This window comes from Mus caroli, unplaced genomic scaffold, assembly GCF_978045245.1.
Source record: "Mus caroli unplaced genomic scaffold, Mus_caroli_1 scaffold_8, whole genome shotgun sequence".
Lineage (NCBI taxonomy): Eukaryota > Metazoa > Chordata > Mammalia > Rodentia > Muridae > Mus > Mus caroli.
Genome location: NW_028227263.1, coordinates 5,261,443 through 5,280,603, shown reverse-complemented (window position 1 = coordinate 5,280,603; position 19,161 = coordinate 5,261,443). Strand labels below are relative to the sequence as shown.

At 39.8% G+C, this 19,161-nt stretch overlaps 1 protein-coding gene across 1 annotated transcript; it reads right to left on the bottom strand.

Annotated features, from left to right (window-relative positions):
• Window positions 1-298: 298 nt before the first annotated feature.
• Window positions 299-2,369, bottom strand: LOC110298672 (olfactory receptor 13A1-like). Its single transcript, XM_021168055.2, has 2 exons — window positions 2,235-2,369; window positions 299-1,344 (listed from the first exon to the last, which is right to left on the bottom strand). The coding sequence occupies exon 2, from the start codon at window positions 1,232-1,234 to the stop codon at window positions 299-301; it is 936 nt and encodes a 311-aa protein (XP_021023714.1). The 5' UTR covers window positions 1,235-1,344; window positions 2,235-2,369.
• Between the last annotated feature and the right edge of the window lie 16,792 nt (window positions 2,370-19,161).

Below are 19,161 nucleotides of genomic sequence, written 5' to 3'. Positions count from 1 at the left end.
TGTTCTGACAAATACCATTGTCACCCACTGAAAATCCTCTAGTTCAGGAATATGGAATCTCCATTTAGATAAACATTAATTACTTTAAAAATAATGTGTATTTATCAGGAAATAAAAGCCTTAGTGTTTGTTTACATTGCCTCTAAGAACTCTGTTGTTTTGGAAGTTAAAGTGAGTGAAATTGTCCAGAGAAAGGTTTTCTGAAACAGTGATACGTGCACTTTGCTCCATGAAGCTGCTCTTAGGAAAGAATGTTTAGGAACAGCCTAGTCCAGGAAAATATTCTACACATCTCCACTTAATGTGAGAAAGAGGGCAAGAGCCTGCCCAGGGCGAGCTTGACATCCTTGTTCCTCAATGTGTAAATGAGGGGGTTCAGGGTTGGGCTGAGGAATGAGTACAGCACAGAGGTAACTTTGCTTCTTTCTGGGCTGTAGCTGGATGCAGGGCTGACATAGGCACAGAACACAGATGAATAGTACACAGAGACCACAATGAGGTGGGATGAGCAGGTAGAAAAGGCCTTCCTCTTGCCCTCAGCAGAACGCATGCGCAGGATGCTGGCAATGATGTAGCCATAGGATAGTAAGGTAAGCACAAAATTGATGCCTCCATAGAAGACATCTGCTATTAGAGTCATAATGCTATTTACATATGTGGGGCTACAGGAGAGCAGAAGGAGTGGGGGTATCTCACAGAAGAAGTGGGTGATGACCTTGGGTCCACAGAATGACAGCCGTGTCATCAGACCAGTGTTGATAGATGCATTCAGAGCACAGATGGACCATACACCCACGGCCAGAGCCCCACACAGCTGTGGGCTCATCCTAGAGCTGTAGTGTAGGGGAAAGCAGATGGCCACATAGCGGTCATAGGCCATAACTGTGAGCAGCAGCAGCTCTGAAGATAAGGACCACACAAGGAAGAAGAGCTGGGCCATGCACCCTTTGAAGGAGATGGTGTTTTCCTCAGATAGTAGACCAACCAGAGCCTTGGGCAGCACAGATGAGGTACAGATAATATCCATGGTGGCCAGGTTGCACAGGAAAAAGTACATGGGACTGTGGAGCCCAGTGCTGAAGGTGACCAAAGCAATGATCACAATGTTGCCCATTAGAGCCATTACGTAGAGGGACAAGAAGCAGCCTGTCAGGAACAGTCTTAGACTAGGGTGCTCTGAGAAACCTTGCAGTACAAACTCTGTCACTACTGTCTGGTTGAGCCGTGATATCATGATGGATCAGAGTATCAAGTCCACTGCTGTGTTTATCAGCTTCTGAGTAAATATCGAAATTTACCACTACAACATCTGGTTTTCAAATTTGATCATCTCAAAATTCTCTGCTGTCAGAAAGAAAAGGAGTAAATGTATTTCCTTCAAAAAAATTTTTTTTGTCTCATACTTGTCTATACCAGACTTTTTGGAAACCACATATATTTCATTTACTTTTAATTTTCTACCTAAAATCTCACACTCTATTGATTTAGATCAAGAGAGATATTTTGCCTTTCCTTGTCTTCTTGAACACATGGATTGAATGGAGCATCTCTCATTCAGGGTCTGCTTGTGTTTCACTTCTTCATCACCACCAAGCACTGTGACCATCTGACAGTGATTAGAGTCACAGCTATTTACTCCTTGCCTCCCCAGGAGGTATTCTCCACATGATGGCATCTTTTGAATGGATACACACTGACATGATTCTTACACTTGTTTAATCATCTGGCCTCCTGACTTCTCAGTCACGTTGTCTTCTCTGATATTTGCAGTGGAGGCTCTATGACCAATCTCAACATTATCATTGATATCCCCCATAGCCGAGTAGCCATGTATTTTCTGAATTTAACCTACTGCAATCTGTGACTTCTTTTGTTGTTGATACTGTTCTGACTCTAACTCGCCTCAAATCTATTGCCCCAGGGATCATTTGTTGAAACCCAAGCCTGTACATTCAAATTCGTTATGTGGCTTTTATGTCTTCATGAACCACAGTCCCATCAAAACCAACATTCCAAATGCTGAATTAGTCACCGTTCTCCACAGTCTTTCCTGTGTGGTGTTAATGGCCTTTTGAGGAAGTTCATCCTCAACTGTCTAGTGTTTCATGACATGTGTTCTATGTTGCACAGCTCCATCTCTCTGACCCACTGTCTCACTTTAAGCCTATGCACTTGATAGATAATTAGAAGGTTCTTGTTCTACAAGGCAAGAATGGTGTTCTGCATCCTCTTACCTGTCTCATCCAACTGGTCCTCAAAGTCTGCATCTATAGATTTCCAGGCATTATAACTCATGTTCCCAGTGTCTTTAGCTGTTGTCCAGTTTGTAGCTGCTTGTCATTTCCAACATTTTCAGTTTCTTCCTCCATCATCCAAGGAGTGCAGAGTGTGAACCTTGAGTTATCTGTCCCTTTTGTCCTGAGTCCATGTCCACCACGACTCTCACAGTCCTTCAGCTTGTCAAGTTCTATAGCTTGACATAAAAGACCCATCAGATACCACTCACTTGTTTTCTCTGTAGGTTTCTTCATAAGTTCATATGTGAACATACTCTACCACTACATATAAGCCTGCATGTGGCAGTTTTGTGCAGTGCTATTTATATTGAAATATTCTTTGCTTTCTACCTCTCCTTCAGTGCCCAAGGTTAAAAAAAAAAGAGAGAGATTGTGGCCAATAGAGCAGTGCTCATCATTATCTCTCTCTCTCTTTAGAAAATAAGCAGGCAAATAAAAACAAATAAACCAAATTTTTTTTTTTTTAAAAATCAAGAAATATACATACACATACAAAATCAGAACCCATTAAAAAATTAAAAACCATAATATAGAAGCAAAAGACTAATAGTATTTAAAATACCCAAACAAAAATATAAGACAAAAAAATCTACAGGAAGATCATTAATTTATTTCATATTGGCCATCTACTGGGCATGGAGCCTATCCTTAAGTGTGGTAGATATACCCAGTGAGAATCCATTGAAGAAAACTAATTTTTCTATTGCAAAAAGATGTCAAGGAGATCACTTCTTAGGAGTGGGAGCCTGTGCCCACTCTCCTGTCTGGGCACTGGGACTCCCTCCTGCTTGGACCTGCACAGGCCCTGTACCTATGCATGCTTTCAAGTCTCTGAGTTTTTATGTGCCTCATCCTGTTGTGTCTTGAAGACAGTTTTCTTAGTGTCATCCATCCCCTCTGGCTCTTACAGTCTCTCTGCCTACTCGTCTGCATAAATTCATGTACCCTAAAAGGAAAGAGGTTTGCTGAAGGCATCTCATTTAAAAGTTAGAGAAGCGTCTTCTTGTAGTAGATGGTGATTAACACAAAGACTGCATGCTAGCTATGGGCATACTGGTCACAGTGCTCAGGCCTAAATGGGAGACCACACCCTTTCCTCAAGACCTAGGGATCTTCATGGAAGAGGGAAAGAAAAGAAGATTATACATGCCAGAGGTGTTATATGACTTCAAAGAAACAGTGTTTTCTGCAAACAACAGGACAGATGCACATGTCATGGTGATTTTACAGCATACACAAGAGTTGTACAAGCTCAAACCAGACAAAATCCCAGCACAAGGAAGAGGTGGGCACATAGTCCCATCCTTCACTGAGGAGCTATTGGCAACTGTAGCTACTAGGAAAGGCAGTCAGTTTTATTTAATTGATGTAATTCTGGTATATAGACCACATTCCATAGTAGATTCCATACCTAAGAGTTGTTGGCCAACACAAATTGGACTTAGTGAGTTTTAAGAGAGAAAGGGAGAGAGAGAGAGAGAGAGAGAGAGAGAGAGAGAGAGAGCATGAACATGATAAAAACATTGTAATAAATTCTCAAAGAATTAATACAAATATTATTTTTACAGTCATCTATAAAATGGAACACAGGGCCCCCAATGGAGAAGCTAGAGAAAGCACCCAAGGAGCTGAAGGGGTCTGCAACCTATAGGTAGAACAACAATATGAACTAACCAGTACCCCCAGAGCTCTTATCTCTAGCTGCACATGTAGCAGAAGATGGCCTAGTCGGCTATCATTGGGAAGAGAGGCCCCTTGGTATTGCAAACTTTATATGCCCCTGTACAGGGGAATGCCAGGGCCAAGAAGCAGGAGTGGGTGGGTAGGGGAGCAGGGCAGAGGGAGAGTATAGGGAACGTTTGGGATAGCATTTGAAATGTATATAAAGAAAATATCTAATAAAAAAGGAAAAAATTATAACAATTCAAAATTGGTGGAAATCTGGGTATGGTGGTAATAACATACATCTTTAATCTCAGCTATTAGAAGACAGGAAATTCAAAGCCAGACTGTTCTAGATAGATGAGTTCTAGATTTGCCAGATCTACTTAACAAGACACTGTTTTTTTTTTTAAACAATAACTAAAGGAAATAATTATCAATGGAAAGAAATGTTTAGATATGGCCATGATGTCAATCAACAACAAATTTATCCAAGAAGATTAGAAAGGTTAAAGATCAATGATTATTGTTTCCATATTAAGGAACAATAACACAAATTAAATCCAAAGTGGTACGAGGAAGTGCGGAGGTAGGATAAGAAAACGATGGACTAGAAAGCAAACAATGGAGAGAATCACATTTAAACACTTATCCTTTAGAAAGTGTGCAACTCTGATAGTAGTCTGGAAATTTAATCAAAAATAAAATAAAATAAATGATCATAAATAAGATTAGTGGAAGGAGTTTAAATATCTAGTAGGGCTTCAAGAGATTCAAAGTAAAGATTTTGAAAAATATGTTAATTACATTTGAAGATACAAAAATGGTACAGACTAATTGAAAACAATTACAGACAAATCAAAACCATCTGTATCTGTAAGAAATTGTTATTTTAGAAATGTACCCAGTGGCTATACTGGAGAGACTTAATGGAAAATTGTATGGTAATGAATAAACCCAGGGCCATACAGTTCTGCTCAGACCCGAGTTTCACAGTAGAAATCCCTCTTCCCACTCATTTTATGAGATCAGCACACGTTACTAAACACATATAGCAGGAAAGCATGTTATAAATGCTGAATATGGACCAAAACAGCAAACTATATGAAATAATAAGCCTTCCTGATTACAAAGGGTTTTATCCCAGGAGTTCAAATCCCATTTAGCAAGGTGATGGCTAAGGTTCATCAATTATAATCTACTACAGATGTACAAATTGTAAAAGTTGTTTATTCACCTAACTTTAAAGAAGTAAGGAATCTGGAGAGACACCATAGATATTAGTATAATATAACACATTGTAGACTGAAGATGACATAGAGGAAAGAACCCCCTCCTCCCTACCCCATTATCAGTGAGAGGACTTATATTTGAGAGACAGAGAGAAATCAAGCCCATAGACTTGAGCTCAGTACCAGACTGCACCACTGAAATCTATTACAGACCAGAGTCATATGACTCCTTTCCTCAGCCAGTACCTAAAAGCTAAACACCTGGACCACTAGCTAAGGAACGAAGGCACCCCCACCATTACATCTTCTTAAACATGGGGCAACATAATGTAGAAGACGATTGTACTGATGAGGGAGCAAGACAGGGAAACAAACACAGATCTTTGCCTTCTGTCTTATTTAGTGTTTCCAGTGTGATAAAACACCATGACTGAAAGCAACCTAGGAACAAAGGATTTATTTGATATGCACACCCTCCCCAGACTCCTGTCCATCATCAAGGGAAGTCAGGACAGGAGCCCAAGGAAGGAACCTGAATGTAGGAACTGAACCAGCAAACATGGAAGAACCCAGCCCACTGGCTTGCTCAGCCTTTTAAAAAAATTTCCATTTATTAAAAATGTTTTTCTTACATTACATAACCTGATTACAGTTGCTTTTCTCACTAATCCTCCCAGTTTCTTCCCACTTTGCCTACCATCTGGATCCATTCACTTTCTGTCTCTCATTAGAAAACAGATTTCTAAGAGATTATAATAAAATAAGATAAAACAAAACTAACACACTAAATTTGGACTAGACAAACAAACAGAAGGAAAGAACCCAAGAGATAGAAATCAGAGACCCACCCACTCATCCCCACACTTAGTAATGAAATGAAAACACTAAGTTGGAAGTCATAATACATATATAGAGGTCCAGACCTGGGCAGGCCCTATGCAAGCTACCTCAGTCTCTGCGAGTTCACATGAGCTTTGATCACGCTAATATAGAGGACCTTATTTTCTTGGTGTTCCCCATCATCTCCAGCTCTTATACTATTTCTTTCTTCTCTTTTATGAGGTTCTCTGAGCCCTGAGGGGAGGTGCTTATTCGATAGAGACATTCCATTTAAGACTGAATGTTCCAAGTTCTTTCACACTAAGCATGATGTCCAGTTATGGGTTGCTGTATTAATTTTCATATACTACAGAAAGAAGCTTTTCTGGAGATGACTGAGCAAGACACTGATCTATGAATATAATAGAATGTTATTATCAGCCTGCTTTCTTATAGTATCCAGTACCACTAGCCCAGCTGTGACACTGCCCATGGTGAGCTGAACCATTCCACATTAATCCTTTATTAGGAAAATGCACTCCAGATTTGTCTACAGGCAATTATAGAAGCATTTTCTCAGTTGAGAGTTCTTCTTCCAAAATGACTCTATTTTGTGTCAAGTTGACATAAAACTAGCCAACACACCTTGGAACTCAATGCCAGGTTTTCTGAGTTGAAGCCTAACATCATGGAGAAACCAAAGTCTTCATACCAAGGCCACAGATCCTGCACACAACTTCTAGTCTTGTCCAAGTACCAGGTAGAGACCTTTTCATAATAGAACAGGCTAATGTTTTACCCTCTATCACTGTCAGCTATATTCATATGGTAAAGCTATAAAATAAGGCCCAAGTCATAGAGAACCTACTAAATGAAATGATACTTATAAAGCCTTGATGTTGGAAGAGACAGACATCTCCTCGGTGGAGCAGGATTGCAAGTAGACATCATGAGAAAGTGGCCTCACTAGGCACCTCATATGTAAGCTGTAAAGATCCTAAAGCACTAAGAGAATTCTAAACTCATCAGGAGAAAAAAAAGCCAAATTAGACTTAAGGGAATCCAACTAGACTAAAAGTAAAACTTCCAATGAAGAATATATCCAAAAATGTCATTAATAAATAGATATATAGACTTCCCAAGGCAAGCAAGTCTGAAAGAATTCACAACCACCAGAGAAATCTACAAAATATTTTTAAGGCAGCCTCACATCTTGAGATGAAGAAAAATAATACCTATGAAAAGGGTATAAAATAAGTAAAGGACATATATACAAGAGGAAATAAAAAGAATAAAACCTTGCCAGTCAATTCACTAAGCCATCAAGTCACAGAGGTGAATGGCGGAGAGGAAGAAAATAATTAGAGATATTCAAAACCAACAGAGAAAAATGAAACAGCTCAGAAGATGCTGATAATGGCAACCTTGACCATAAACAGAGTAAAGGGAATAGATTGACCCCCAGAAAGTCAACAACAAAAAGCAAACCAAAACAACAACAGCAACAATCCACACCACAAAAAAAGCAGAAAGTAGGTTAAGGATACAAGATCACACAAGAAATGAGTCACATTTTCACGTACCAATAGATGTAACTGCTAGTAACAAAATTGCAAAGGAATCTTTCACAATAGGTAGGAAAACCCCTAATATGTTAGGAATACATTTAGCAAAGGATGTGAGTAACCTCTTTAATGAAAATAACAAAACAAGTTAGGCAGTGGTGGCATAAGTCTTTAATCCAAGCACTCAGAGGCAGAGGCATGCAGTTGGATTTCTCTGAGTCTGAGGTCAGCTTGGTCTACAGAGTGAGTTCTAGGACAGTCAGAGCTCTGTAGAGAGATCCTATCTCAAACTGAACCAGGAGAAGAGTTAGGGGAAGTACTGAAGAAGATGGAGGGGATTGCAACCCCATAGGAAGAACAGCAGTACCAACTAACCGGACCCCTCAGAGCTCCCCAGGAATAAGCCACCAACCAAAGAGCATACATGGGCTGGTCTGTGGTCCCTGTTAGATATGTAGCAAAGGACTGCCTTATCTGACCTCAGTGGGAGGGGATGTGCTTGGTCCTATGGAGGCTTGATTATCCATCAAAGGAGAATGCTAGAGGGGTGAGGTGGGTGGGTGTGGGAGCACCGTCTTAGTGTCAAAGGGGAGGAGGGATAGGGTGGGGGAGGCTGTGGAGGGGAAACTGGGAAGGAGGATAGCATTTGAAATGTAAATAAAATAAAATAATTAATAAAAAAAGAAAAAGAAAGAAAGGAAAGAACTGGGTGGAAAGAATTAATATTTTTAAAATGTATTATTCAAATTATTTTAGCATCAATGCAATAATATTCATTATAACAATAGAAAACTACAGTCTCAAAATTCATATGAAAACACTGTAGACCTGAAGTCAGGGCTTAACATAGCAGTCTTGAGCAAAAGAACAATGTCTGAGCATTTCTATGTATGGTTTCAAGACACCCACCATGTTGTCCTGACCAAGAGAACTTGATCTCAGCATGAAAGAGAGAGTAGACCCTGCAAAAGATCAGAGAACCAAGGAATGAGTGGAGGAACCTGCCACCAGCCATTTTCCACATAGGTACCATGAACATACAGGAGAGAAGGTATGCTGGTAAAACTGGATGTTCACATGCTAAAGAATAAAACAAGATATTTCCTTTGTTTTCTTTAAGAACCAATCCAAAATGGATCAAAGATCAAAGCTAATGCCTGAAAGAAAAGAAGAAACATTTCAAATCATCTGAATAAGCAACATTCTTTCAGATAAGACTCCCAAAGCACAGCAGAAGCAAAAATACACTTGATCTTAGCCAAAAGGCCAAGAAGTAATCAGAAGCAAAAATAGACAAATGAGATTATATCAGCCTAGGAAATAATGTTCTTTCAGATAAGACTCCCAAAGCACAAAGAAGCAAAAATAGACAAGTGAGATTATATCAGTCTAGGAAATGCCAATACAGCAAATGAAAATTAACAAATATTTTCAAAGTAATCATCTGATAGGAGATTAATATCCAAAATAAAAACTTCAAAGTAAAAAAAATGACAAATAATCCAGTTTGATAAATGAACAAATAATCTGATTTTGTATTTCTAAAAATTCAATCAAAGAGCTAAAGGGGTCTGCAACCCTATAGGTGGAACAACAATATGAACTAAGCAGTATCTCCCCCCCGCCCCCAGCTCGTGTCTCTAGCTGCATATGTATCAGAAGATGGCCTAGTCGGCCATCATTGGGAAGAGAGGCCCCTTGGTCTTGCAAACTTTATATGCCTCAGTACAGGGGAATGCCAGGGCCAAGAAGTGGGAATGAGGGGGGGACGGGAGTGGGGGGGGAAGGTATGGGGGGACTTTTGGGATAGCACTGGAAATGTAAATGAAGAAAATACCTAATAAAAAAATTTTTTTAAAGCAGACATATTAAAAAAAAAAAAACAAAAAGAAAAGAAGTTCATTAGCCACCAGCAGAATGGCAGTCAGAAAACAAGGAGATGTCATCTCACTTAGCACAGTGGCCATAAGGAAAACAAAGGCAGCAAATGTTAGTTTTTAAAAAAAATCAAACTTACATCAATATAAATTAGCATAGCTATTGTGGAAACTGTATAAATGGCCCTTAATAAGCTGGAGTTAAAGCTTGCATGCAGATCAGAACCTCACTGCTGGGTATATAACTGAAAGGAATGAAATCAGCACAGCAGAGAGACACCAACCCTCCCTTGTGGGGAAGTGGTCAGAATAACAAATAAGCATCAGTATCCATCGGGTGATGAGGGATAAAGGAAAGGTAGTTTACACATGCAGTGGAACACTACTCAGCCATGAAAGCATGGTCCCCTGAACATGAACAGCAAAGTGGACAGAAGTAGAGAATAACATGATGAGATAAGTAAGCCAGACACAGAAAGATAGACACATTTACCCTTACATGTGGAAACTAGAAAATTCCATTTTAGTAGAAGAATGATCATTAGACATGGTAATAGCAAAGGTGATGGAGTGATAAGGAAGACAGGACAATGAGAAGTAAGCACATTAAAAAGAAAAATAAGTTCTAGGGCTCTGCATAGTGGAGTGACTACACTCCACAATCATCTCATGTGTTACCAAATAACAAGAAGAGAGGGGCTCAAAGCTTGAAAAGACAGAGATGACAAAGTCACAGAAACAAAAATGTTTACTTTGAATATGTGTAAACATATTGAAATATCAGCCCATGTCCCATCGACATATGCAATGACCTTCTGTTACAAATAACAACAGGGATTTATGACATTCATGGCAGATATATTCATATACCAATTCAGAAGAATATATCACAGAAAAGATGAATGTAAACAGACAATTTAAGGTGAGCAGGACAGGAAAGAAAAGAAAAAAGAAATAAAGCCAAAACACCAAAACAACAACCAAGTCCAATTTGTGGTGCCCATATACTCACTGGAGCATGCCGAACTATCAGTGGCCAGCCCTTTAAAGAAAACTGAGTCCTTTTCCATCCCCCTCGTCCCCCAGCCAGAATCCATCAACTTTGAAGAGCTACACTCTGGTGGGTGGGGGGAGGAGGGACAAGGGTGGAAGGGTGAACCTGGGAAGAATGGGGAAGCAAATATGATCAGGCACATTGTATAAAATTCCCAAATAATTATGTTAGGGGAAAAAAGATGTGCAAAATAACTTCACAGTGGAGTTAAATGCTTTCACGTGGAAGGAAATGCACTCAAACCCAGATCCGCAGCACAAAACACCCATCTACCTCTTCATGACTGAGATCTGAACAAGACAGTATGAGAAGACTTCAAGGAATCATAAAAATGTTTCTCATCTGCATGGAACTGGGCTACCTGAAATAAAGCATTCTGCAAAACCATAAAACAGTTTAAAAACTGTAATTCTCTTCCTCAGGTGTACCTTGAAAACTATAAAGAAAAATCCCTTTCACATGTTAAGTTTATTTTGATAAAAGCTCTCAAAATGTGTGTTAGAGCAGACGGGAATGATTATTAAGGGTAATCGGGGCCTCATGTCTTTTTTTTTTTTTCCAGAAAAGTTTTTTTTTTTTTGTATGTTTGTTTTGTTTTTTAAATATATTTCTACTAGATATTTTCTTCATTTACAATTTAAATGCTATCCCCTTTCCTAGTTTCCTCTCTGAAAATCCTCTATCCCCTCCCACCTCCCTCTGCCCCCCAACCTACCCACTCCCACTTCCTGGCCCTGGCATTCCCCTATACTGGAGCATAGAATCTTTGTAAGACCAAGGGCCTCCCCTCCCATTGATGACCAACTAGGCCATCCTCTGTTACATATGTAGCTAGAGACAAGAGTCCCACCATGTGTTTTCTTTGATTGGTGGTTTAGTTCCAGGGTGCTCTGGGGGTACTGGTTAGCATATTATTGCTCTTCCTATAGGGCTGCAGACCCCTTCAGCTCCTTGGGTACTTTCTCTAGCTTCTTCATTGGGGATCCTGTGCTCCATCCAATAGATGACTGTGAACATCCACTTCTGTGTTTGCCAGGCACTGCAATAGCCTCACAGGAGACAGCCTCATATCTTAAAGTGGAAAGAAGAGTCACCAATGTGAAAGGGGAGTGTGACCTCTGAGGAGTAGGATTTTTACTGGAGAGGTCTGATGGACACATGCCTTTTGACCAGCCTAACTCAATGTCTTTACAACTGGAGCTATCCCATGGCCATATCTACATTCATGCATTTACATTATATCAGAGATTGACTGTGAGTGTGCACACCACAGGTGGCAGGTCTGTGCTGAATATAGGAAAACACCAACGATTCTACAGCATGTGTGCTGAGTTTTCTGATCAAAGCTAAAGAATCACATTGCAAACTAACACATTAAACTGGTGTCCACCAAGAACACTTAGAAATAAAACAGAATAGTTACAACAAACAGCTGAAGCCTGATAAACAGGGTCTTTTCAGTAAAGGGAATTAGGCTTGGTCAGGCCATCGCATGGGCGTGTGGGGAACCTAAAAGATCCTGTAGAGCTGTGAAAAAAGGAGGAACTGAGTAGGAAGCAGGTGTCACCACCAGGGGCTCCTGTTTGTGACCCTTGAATTACCTAGAACAGGAACAACTAATGACATCAGACAGGTGGGACACTGGGACTCCCCACTCCACATTGAGACTGCCTAGTGAACCAGAGGAGGCTTTGTTCTTGAAGAATACACATTGTAAAGAAGATTAGATCAGCAAGACCGTGAATCCGTGGATGGGAAAAGGCCGGATTAGACACAGGACTTTCAGATAGCCTCAGCTCCCTGCAGAATATGCACTATCTTCATAGGAAAAGTACTAACTTCACCCTGTGAGCCTCACCAAGTGATAATCAGGTGTGGCTTCTCATGCGGATCAAACCAGACATCCTCTGTAGAGTATCTTGCAGGAACGCCAGTATTTATTCCATCGTCAAAGATAAACTACAGAGAAAAGAGGTCTATGAGACTTTGGTGGACAATGATGGCCATTTTGCCTGGATGGGCCACCTGGGTCATTCCATAAACTGGTGCATTCAATAGTCAGTTATGCAGAGGTTTTCTGTGGGATATTTTTCATGCACGACAAAGAGGAGAATGGAACTTGTGGAAAACCATAGTTATATTTTGATTTCTGTCATTCCTATAGGCATGTCACATGGTCGTATCTTACTCAGATGTGATATTTCTCTACAGAGGGAAAATTATCAGTGTTTCTCCACTGCTCAACCATACACACTGTGAAGCACACAGATGAGCTGGGCCCACTCAAGTCCTCCTTCCATAATTCCAACTGGTTCTTTTGGGAATTTAATTTTGATTGCTAGTGTTGCCATTTGTGCCAAAGAGGAGAATCTGGCATCTAGGTGGAGAGTTTGAGGGGAGCAAATTAGTAACAACCACACATGGCTACATGTAATCCAGATCTCAGCAAGGCTGACCTGAAAACCTTCAGAAGCTGAGCCTCAACCAGGAGTAGAGCAGCCGAGGATCCTCACCAAGGTCCCAAATTGGAATGTCTGCAGATATCATGGTTTGTCCAACAAAACAAAACAAAAAAACTGATAGAGAAGGCATCTACCCCTCCAGACCTCTCCCTCTATATTTGGCAATTTCCCTGATACTTAAGTCAGACAGTAGAAATTGTTTCTCTGGGTGATTCCCAGTCATCCCAACTTTCATCTGCAGCAGACAGGGCATGGCTAAAACCAGCAGGGCTGGGCTGATGGGTTTTGTTTGTTTTCATTACAGTTTCCCCTCCCTCAGTTCCTCCCACCTGCCCCTGTCCTCTCTTCTCTGACAGACCCACTGCTCCTCTGTTTCCCTTCAGAAAAGATCGGGCCTCCCAAGGATACCAACTGAACGTGACATAACAAGATACAATAAGACTAGGCACAAGCTCTCATATCAAGGTTGGGCAAGGCAACCCTGTAGGAAGAAAAGCATCCCAAAGAACAGCCAAAAGAGTCAGACACCATCACTCCCCCTCTGTTAGGAGTTTCACAAGAACACCAAGCTTACACAACCCTAACATATATGCAGAGAGTCTGGTGCAGACCCATGGAGGTGCTGTGATTGACGCTTCAGTCTCTGTGAGCTCCTAGGAGCCCTGCTCACTTGATCCTGGTGGTTGTGTTCTCCTGGTACTCTACCCCTCTGGAAGGTGAAATTCATATTCTTCCCTTCAAGAGTGGGACAAGAAGAGAAGAGACTTTCTTCTGCAGCTTTTTTCTCACCACCCTCTGTAGATACCACAGCTTAATAAGACAACATTCAAATTCTATCTAGTCATAAGCATAGATACTAGATTAACCCAAATCTGCTGTTTTCATTTCAAAATTAGTGAGTACTATGGGTGATAAGTGAAGAAGTCAGGTTTTAAACATAGGGAGAAAACCCAGAAGGTAGACATTCTGCTGTTTATACCATGGAGTATGAAGCCAAATCTTTCTATCATAATCTATTCTCTAACCCATTGCTCTTCCTCAATCTCAGGCCTTGTTGAGAGTATAACTATGCTCTTTTTGTCTCTGTGGTGACATCCAAACACTGGGACAAATGTCACGTTTATAGTGACACTTTTGCTTAGGAGCTCCCCTGTTAGCCAGAAAGGTCACATAGTGGAAGACTAGCTTTCACTCACCTTATCATGTCATAGTGAATTCAAGTGACAGGTGGCTTCCACAAAAGTAGACACTGTGCTGAGCACAGACTCTTCTTTCCTGCAAGCAGCAAGTCTTGTGTCACTCTGAAGCTCTGTCTTCTTTTGTGTAGAGGTCATTGGCTTTCAGAAATGCCTGTCATTTTTGTGTCCAGGGGCAGGTACTTGTCCTGGTGTCTCTTGGGATAGAAACTCGAGGAGAAAGCTCTTAGGATCAATTAAAGGGGACTCATGGCTGCATGACCCAAGCTCCCTCCAGACTGATGTGGAGGACAATGGTCAGGGGAGTCACATACTGTAGGCAGGAGAAGTTCCTCTTCCACACCCTCTATTTACACATCCTCTGCTTGAATCTCCTGAGATGTTGTGGGATTCTCGTGTCCTGTATGGAAGGTCTTACCATTGACTCCTCTGTGTTCTGCTGAAGAGTACTTGCTCTGAAGTCTTTGTTATTAGGGGCTAGGCTGGAGTGGAGATTGCACGAAGGATCTGATGATAGCATGTGGTCAATTTTACCCCTCACCTTTCCAGGGTCATGTCAGGCAAGGCCAGCTATGAACTGGTGCCAGGGCCTCTGGGACTGTAGTCTGAGAAATGGCCCTTGACACCATGCCCTTGTGAGTCTGGTTGAATATTCCTGACCTGGAGATACGAAATGCTTTGCTTGACATCCCATAATCTACCTTGCTAAAGGGAACCTGAGATGTCTTAGCTCCCTGTAATTCTGCTGTCTGATGCTTTTCACTGACTTGTTTTCTGACTCCACTGCCCAAGGGCTATAACGGACTGTGTGCTGCTAATAAACTCTCTGGTCTGAGTCACTGTAGCCCTCCTGACCCCAGGATTTGACTCTTTCCTTCTTTATCTCTTTATTTAATTTTCTTCTCTTTTCCTCTCCATTGGGACCCTGTCAGGAACCCTGATATGGCTAGTATACGTCACTTCATTTTTCAAGTTCTTTATAAGTTCTGGACATTAATCCTCTACATTTCACTATAGAGGACCTACATGTTTTGTTAGGTTTCTTGTAAGTATTCATTTTTTTGAGGTTACTGTGACTTGGGGTATGTTCATGAGCCCCTTCTCGCTATGCTTGTTCTTCACATACAGAAAAGCGATTGATTTCTGCAAGTCGATTCTGTACCCTGCCACATTACTGAATTGGTTTATCATTTCTAAAAGTTTTCTAGTAGAATTTTGGGGGTCTTTAGTGTATATCATCTGCAAGTAAGGATAGTGATCTTTTTCCTTTAATTTTCTTCTCTTGCCTTATTGCTTCAGATAGTATGGCCAGCACAATATTCAGAGGAAGTGGAAGTAGTTGACATCTCAGTATCATTCATGGCCTCAGTGGAATTGCTTCATGTTTGCTTTTCTCTAATAAGGTTGATATTGACTGCGGGTCCCTTGTATATAACCTTTATTAAGTTGATGTATGTTTCTCTCTCCCTACATTCTCTATGACTTTTATCATGAAGGCATTTTAGATTTTGTTTGTTTTATATTTCCTCCATAAATTTATTTTCAGTAGAGTTTTTAATGTCAGTTTTAAATTCTGTTGAATTGTGGTCAGATAGGCTATATTAAATTATTTTCATCTTTTTATTTTGTAAATATTTATGGTTTGCCTAAGGATGTGGTATATTTTAGAAAAGCTTCTGTCTGCTGCTGAGTAGCATGGTACTGTTTGGTATTTAATAATGGTTCAGATGTCCTGCCTTTTGGAGAAAGTGGGGTACTAGAATCTCCTTCTACTAAAGGATTGATGTTAATCTGTGTCTTCAAATCCAGTAGTACTTTTTTTCTTTTTTTTTATAAAACTGGTTGCCCCAGAGTTTGGCACATACATGTGATATAAACGTTCTCTTGGTTAACTGTTTACTTGATTGGGATTAGATGTCCCTCTTTATCTCATGGGATTAGTTTTTATTTGGATTCTATTTTGTCAGATATTACTACAGCAATGCTTACTTGCTTCTAGATCTCATTTGCTTGTAATGATAGCTTCCATCTTATAAGACAGTACCTATATTTAATGATAGTTTTCATCTTATAAGATGGTACCTATGTTTAAAGCCGTGCTGAGTTTCTTATAAAGAAGAGGTAGATAATTCTATTTCTTAATCAATTCAGATAGCCTGTGTCTTTTGATTTAAAAATTAAGTCCATTAATATTCAAAGTTATTATTTAAAGATATGTATTTATTGCAGTCTTATTTGTGTTTTATAGTTTGTGTTCTTATTTGTGCTTTTCTAAAAAATTAACTGTAAGCCTCTCTTGCTTCTTTTTATGTTGTCATGGTTGAGCTTATTCCATGGGAGTCCCAGGTATTGCTTTCAGAATTCTGTTTAGCTTTTTTTATTCTTGTTGGCTATGAATTTTTAGCTGTTAGGATAATGGAAAGTTTTTCTTTCTCCTTAAACTATGGCAGATAACTTTTCTGGGCACAGTAGTCTTGGTTGGCAGTTGAGATCCTTCAGAAATTCTAGTGTATTGCTCCAGGCTCTTCTGACTTTCAGAGATTCCACTAAGAAGTCAGGTGTTCTTCTAACTGGTTTTCTTTTATGTGATTTGTGATTTTTTCTTTTGCAACTTTCAATATATTTTTGTTTTGTATATTTTGAGAATGATATGCCAAGGGTGTGTTTCTTTTTTTGGGGGGGGTGTCTAGATGGGACTGTTTATTCTTGCATTTTTATGGGTATATTCTTTTTATTTGCTTTAATGACATTTTTGTCTAAGATGTTGTTAAAGATACGGTCTATGTCTTTAGCCTAGCATTCTTCTTCCTTATCTACACTGATAATTAGATAGTGTTATCATTAATAATTGTCTCCATTTCTTCTATATTCCTTTCTTGGGCTTTTTCAAAAGTTTTTATTGTCCTTGCTTATTTTATTTCTCCTCTACTTTATTTTTGAGTCCTGATATTTGATCCTATGCTTGATTCTTTCTTTTTAAGGCTTTCCATGAGTTTCTAGTTGAAATATTGCTTTTTCTATTCCATCTTCATTTTAGCTTGTATCCTTTTCATTCTTTCTCTCTCTTTATTGAATTCCATTTTTATTTCCTGAACTGTCTCCATCACTTCACTTAACCATATGTTTTAATTTTTTTTTCAGACAGGGTTTCTCTGTATAGCCCTGGCTGTCCTGGAACTCACTTTGTAGACCAGGCTGACCTGGAACTCAGAAATCCTCCTGCCTCTGCCTCCCAAGTGCTGGGAGTAAAGGTGTGTGCCACCACCACCTGGCATGTTTTAATTTTTTGTACATTACTCAAGCACTTGTTGTTATCCTCTGGAGTACAATGAGGTCTGTTTTTTCTTCTATTTTTCTTCATGTCTTCTTTAACAGCCTTGAGGTCTATAGTCAAGTTTATGATTGTTCTTTTAAATTCTGTATCTTGGGGTTCATCTAGGCAGTTCTTGTTAGGGAATATTTCTCTAGGAACTAGTGGGCTTTGTCATAGACATGCTGTCTTGGTTATTCATTCATATTTGTTTTTTTCCTCTGATTTATCCTGGGCATGTGGACTTCTCTTCTATTTGTATGTCTGATGTGAAAATTTGGCCTTCTTTAGATTGGGCCATTGTAGGAGATGCACAACATGAATTAGGTCAGGTAACACTGGTGAATGAGCTGTTTATATGGACCAGGAAATGAATTCTCCTCAACCACAAGTCTGCAATTAGGCTTGTGGGTACAGAGATAACAATAAGTAGGGAGAGGAAAGGAGTGATTCATGGTGTGAATAAGACCAAGGACTGAATAAGAATGGCCTCCATAGATTCATGTTTGAATACTTAGTGGAATGGTATTATATGTTGAGAGTATGTGATCTGCTTTTTAATTTAGATTTTACAGGGGGTTACAGTTAAGAGTTTGCCATGAATCTCAGAAGAGACTTTGGACTTTGAAAAGTGTTAATGTTGAATATTTAATATTTTATATATTTTTCTAACCCAGCTAGTTCTCAAGTAATTGAGATTTACTCAAACAGGCTTAAAAGCACAAAAACTGGGCAGGTACCTTTAAACTAGTTTTCTAAGATAGTCTGGCTACCTCCCAGCTACACACCCCAAGTTACTTGCCAATATTTGTCCTGTCTGGGATGGATCTTCTCTATTAGGCCATGCTCTTTCTCTGTATCCCCATCTCTACTTTTCTCCTCTCCTCTCTCTTTCCTCCTGCATGGTTCACCTCTGGCCCCAAGCCCAGGAATCTCAACTTTACCTACTTCTCTTCCACTCAGTTATTGGTTTTCTAGAGTTTTTAATTAACCAACCAACTTTAGATTGGGGAGCAATGTTTGCACAACAAAGGCCAGTATATATGAGAATGCACTTGTCCTAGCAGCAAACAGATCTTGGGGTTCAGAATTTAGCCTATATATATATATATATATATATATATATATATATATGCAAATACACACATTGTATGCATATACACCAGACCAAGTTCCAACACAGTGTTGAAACTATGATAGACCATGGGTTCTTTTGAAGTTGGACCAAATGGAATGGAATGTGGTGGTTGGAATAAGAAAGGTTCATATATTTAAATGTTTATTCATTGGAGAGTGGCACTACTTGGGAGGAATTAGGAGATGTGGCATTCTTGGAGTAGGTGTGGTCTTGTTGGAGGAAGTATGTCACTGAAGATGGGCTTTGAGGTTTTAAAAATGCAAGGCAGGCCAAGGGGCTATCTCTCTTCCTGCTGCTGCAGATCCAGATGTAGAACTCTCAGCCTCTTTTTTAGCACCATGCCTTCCTGTTTCCTGCTGTGCTTCACACCATGATGATAATAGACTAAACTGTAATCAAGCAAGCCCCAGTCAAATACTTTCTTTTATAAGAATTGCCATTGTCATGGTATCTCTTCACAGCAATAGAACACTGACTAAGACATTCATCATTCAAAGGTATTTCTTGAAGAAAGCATATTCATAAGCCACTGATCTTGAGCAAGGCCTG

What these genes read in the sequence shown, in the direction of transcription:
- LOC110298672 (XM_021168055.2), bottom strand. Translation starts at nt 1,234, where the DNA reads ATGATATCACGGCTCAACCAGACAGTAGTGACAGAGTTTGTACTGCAA.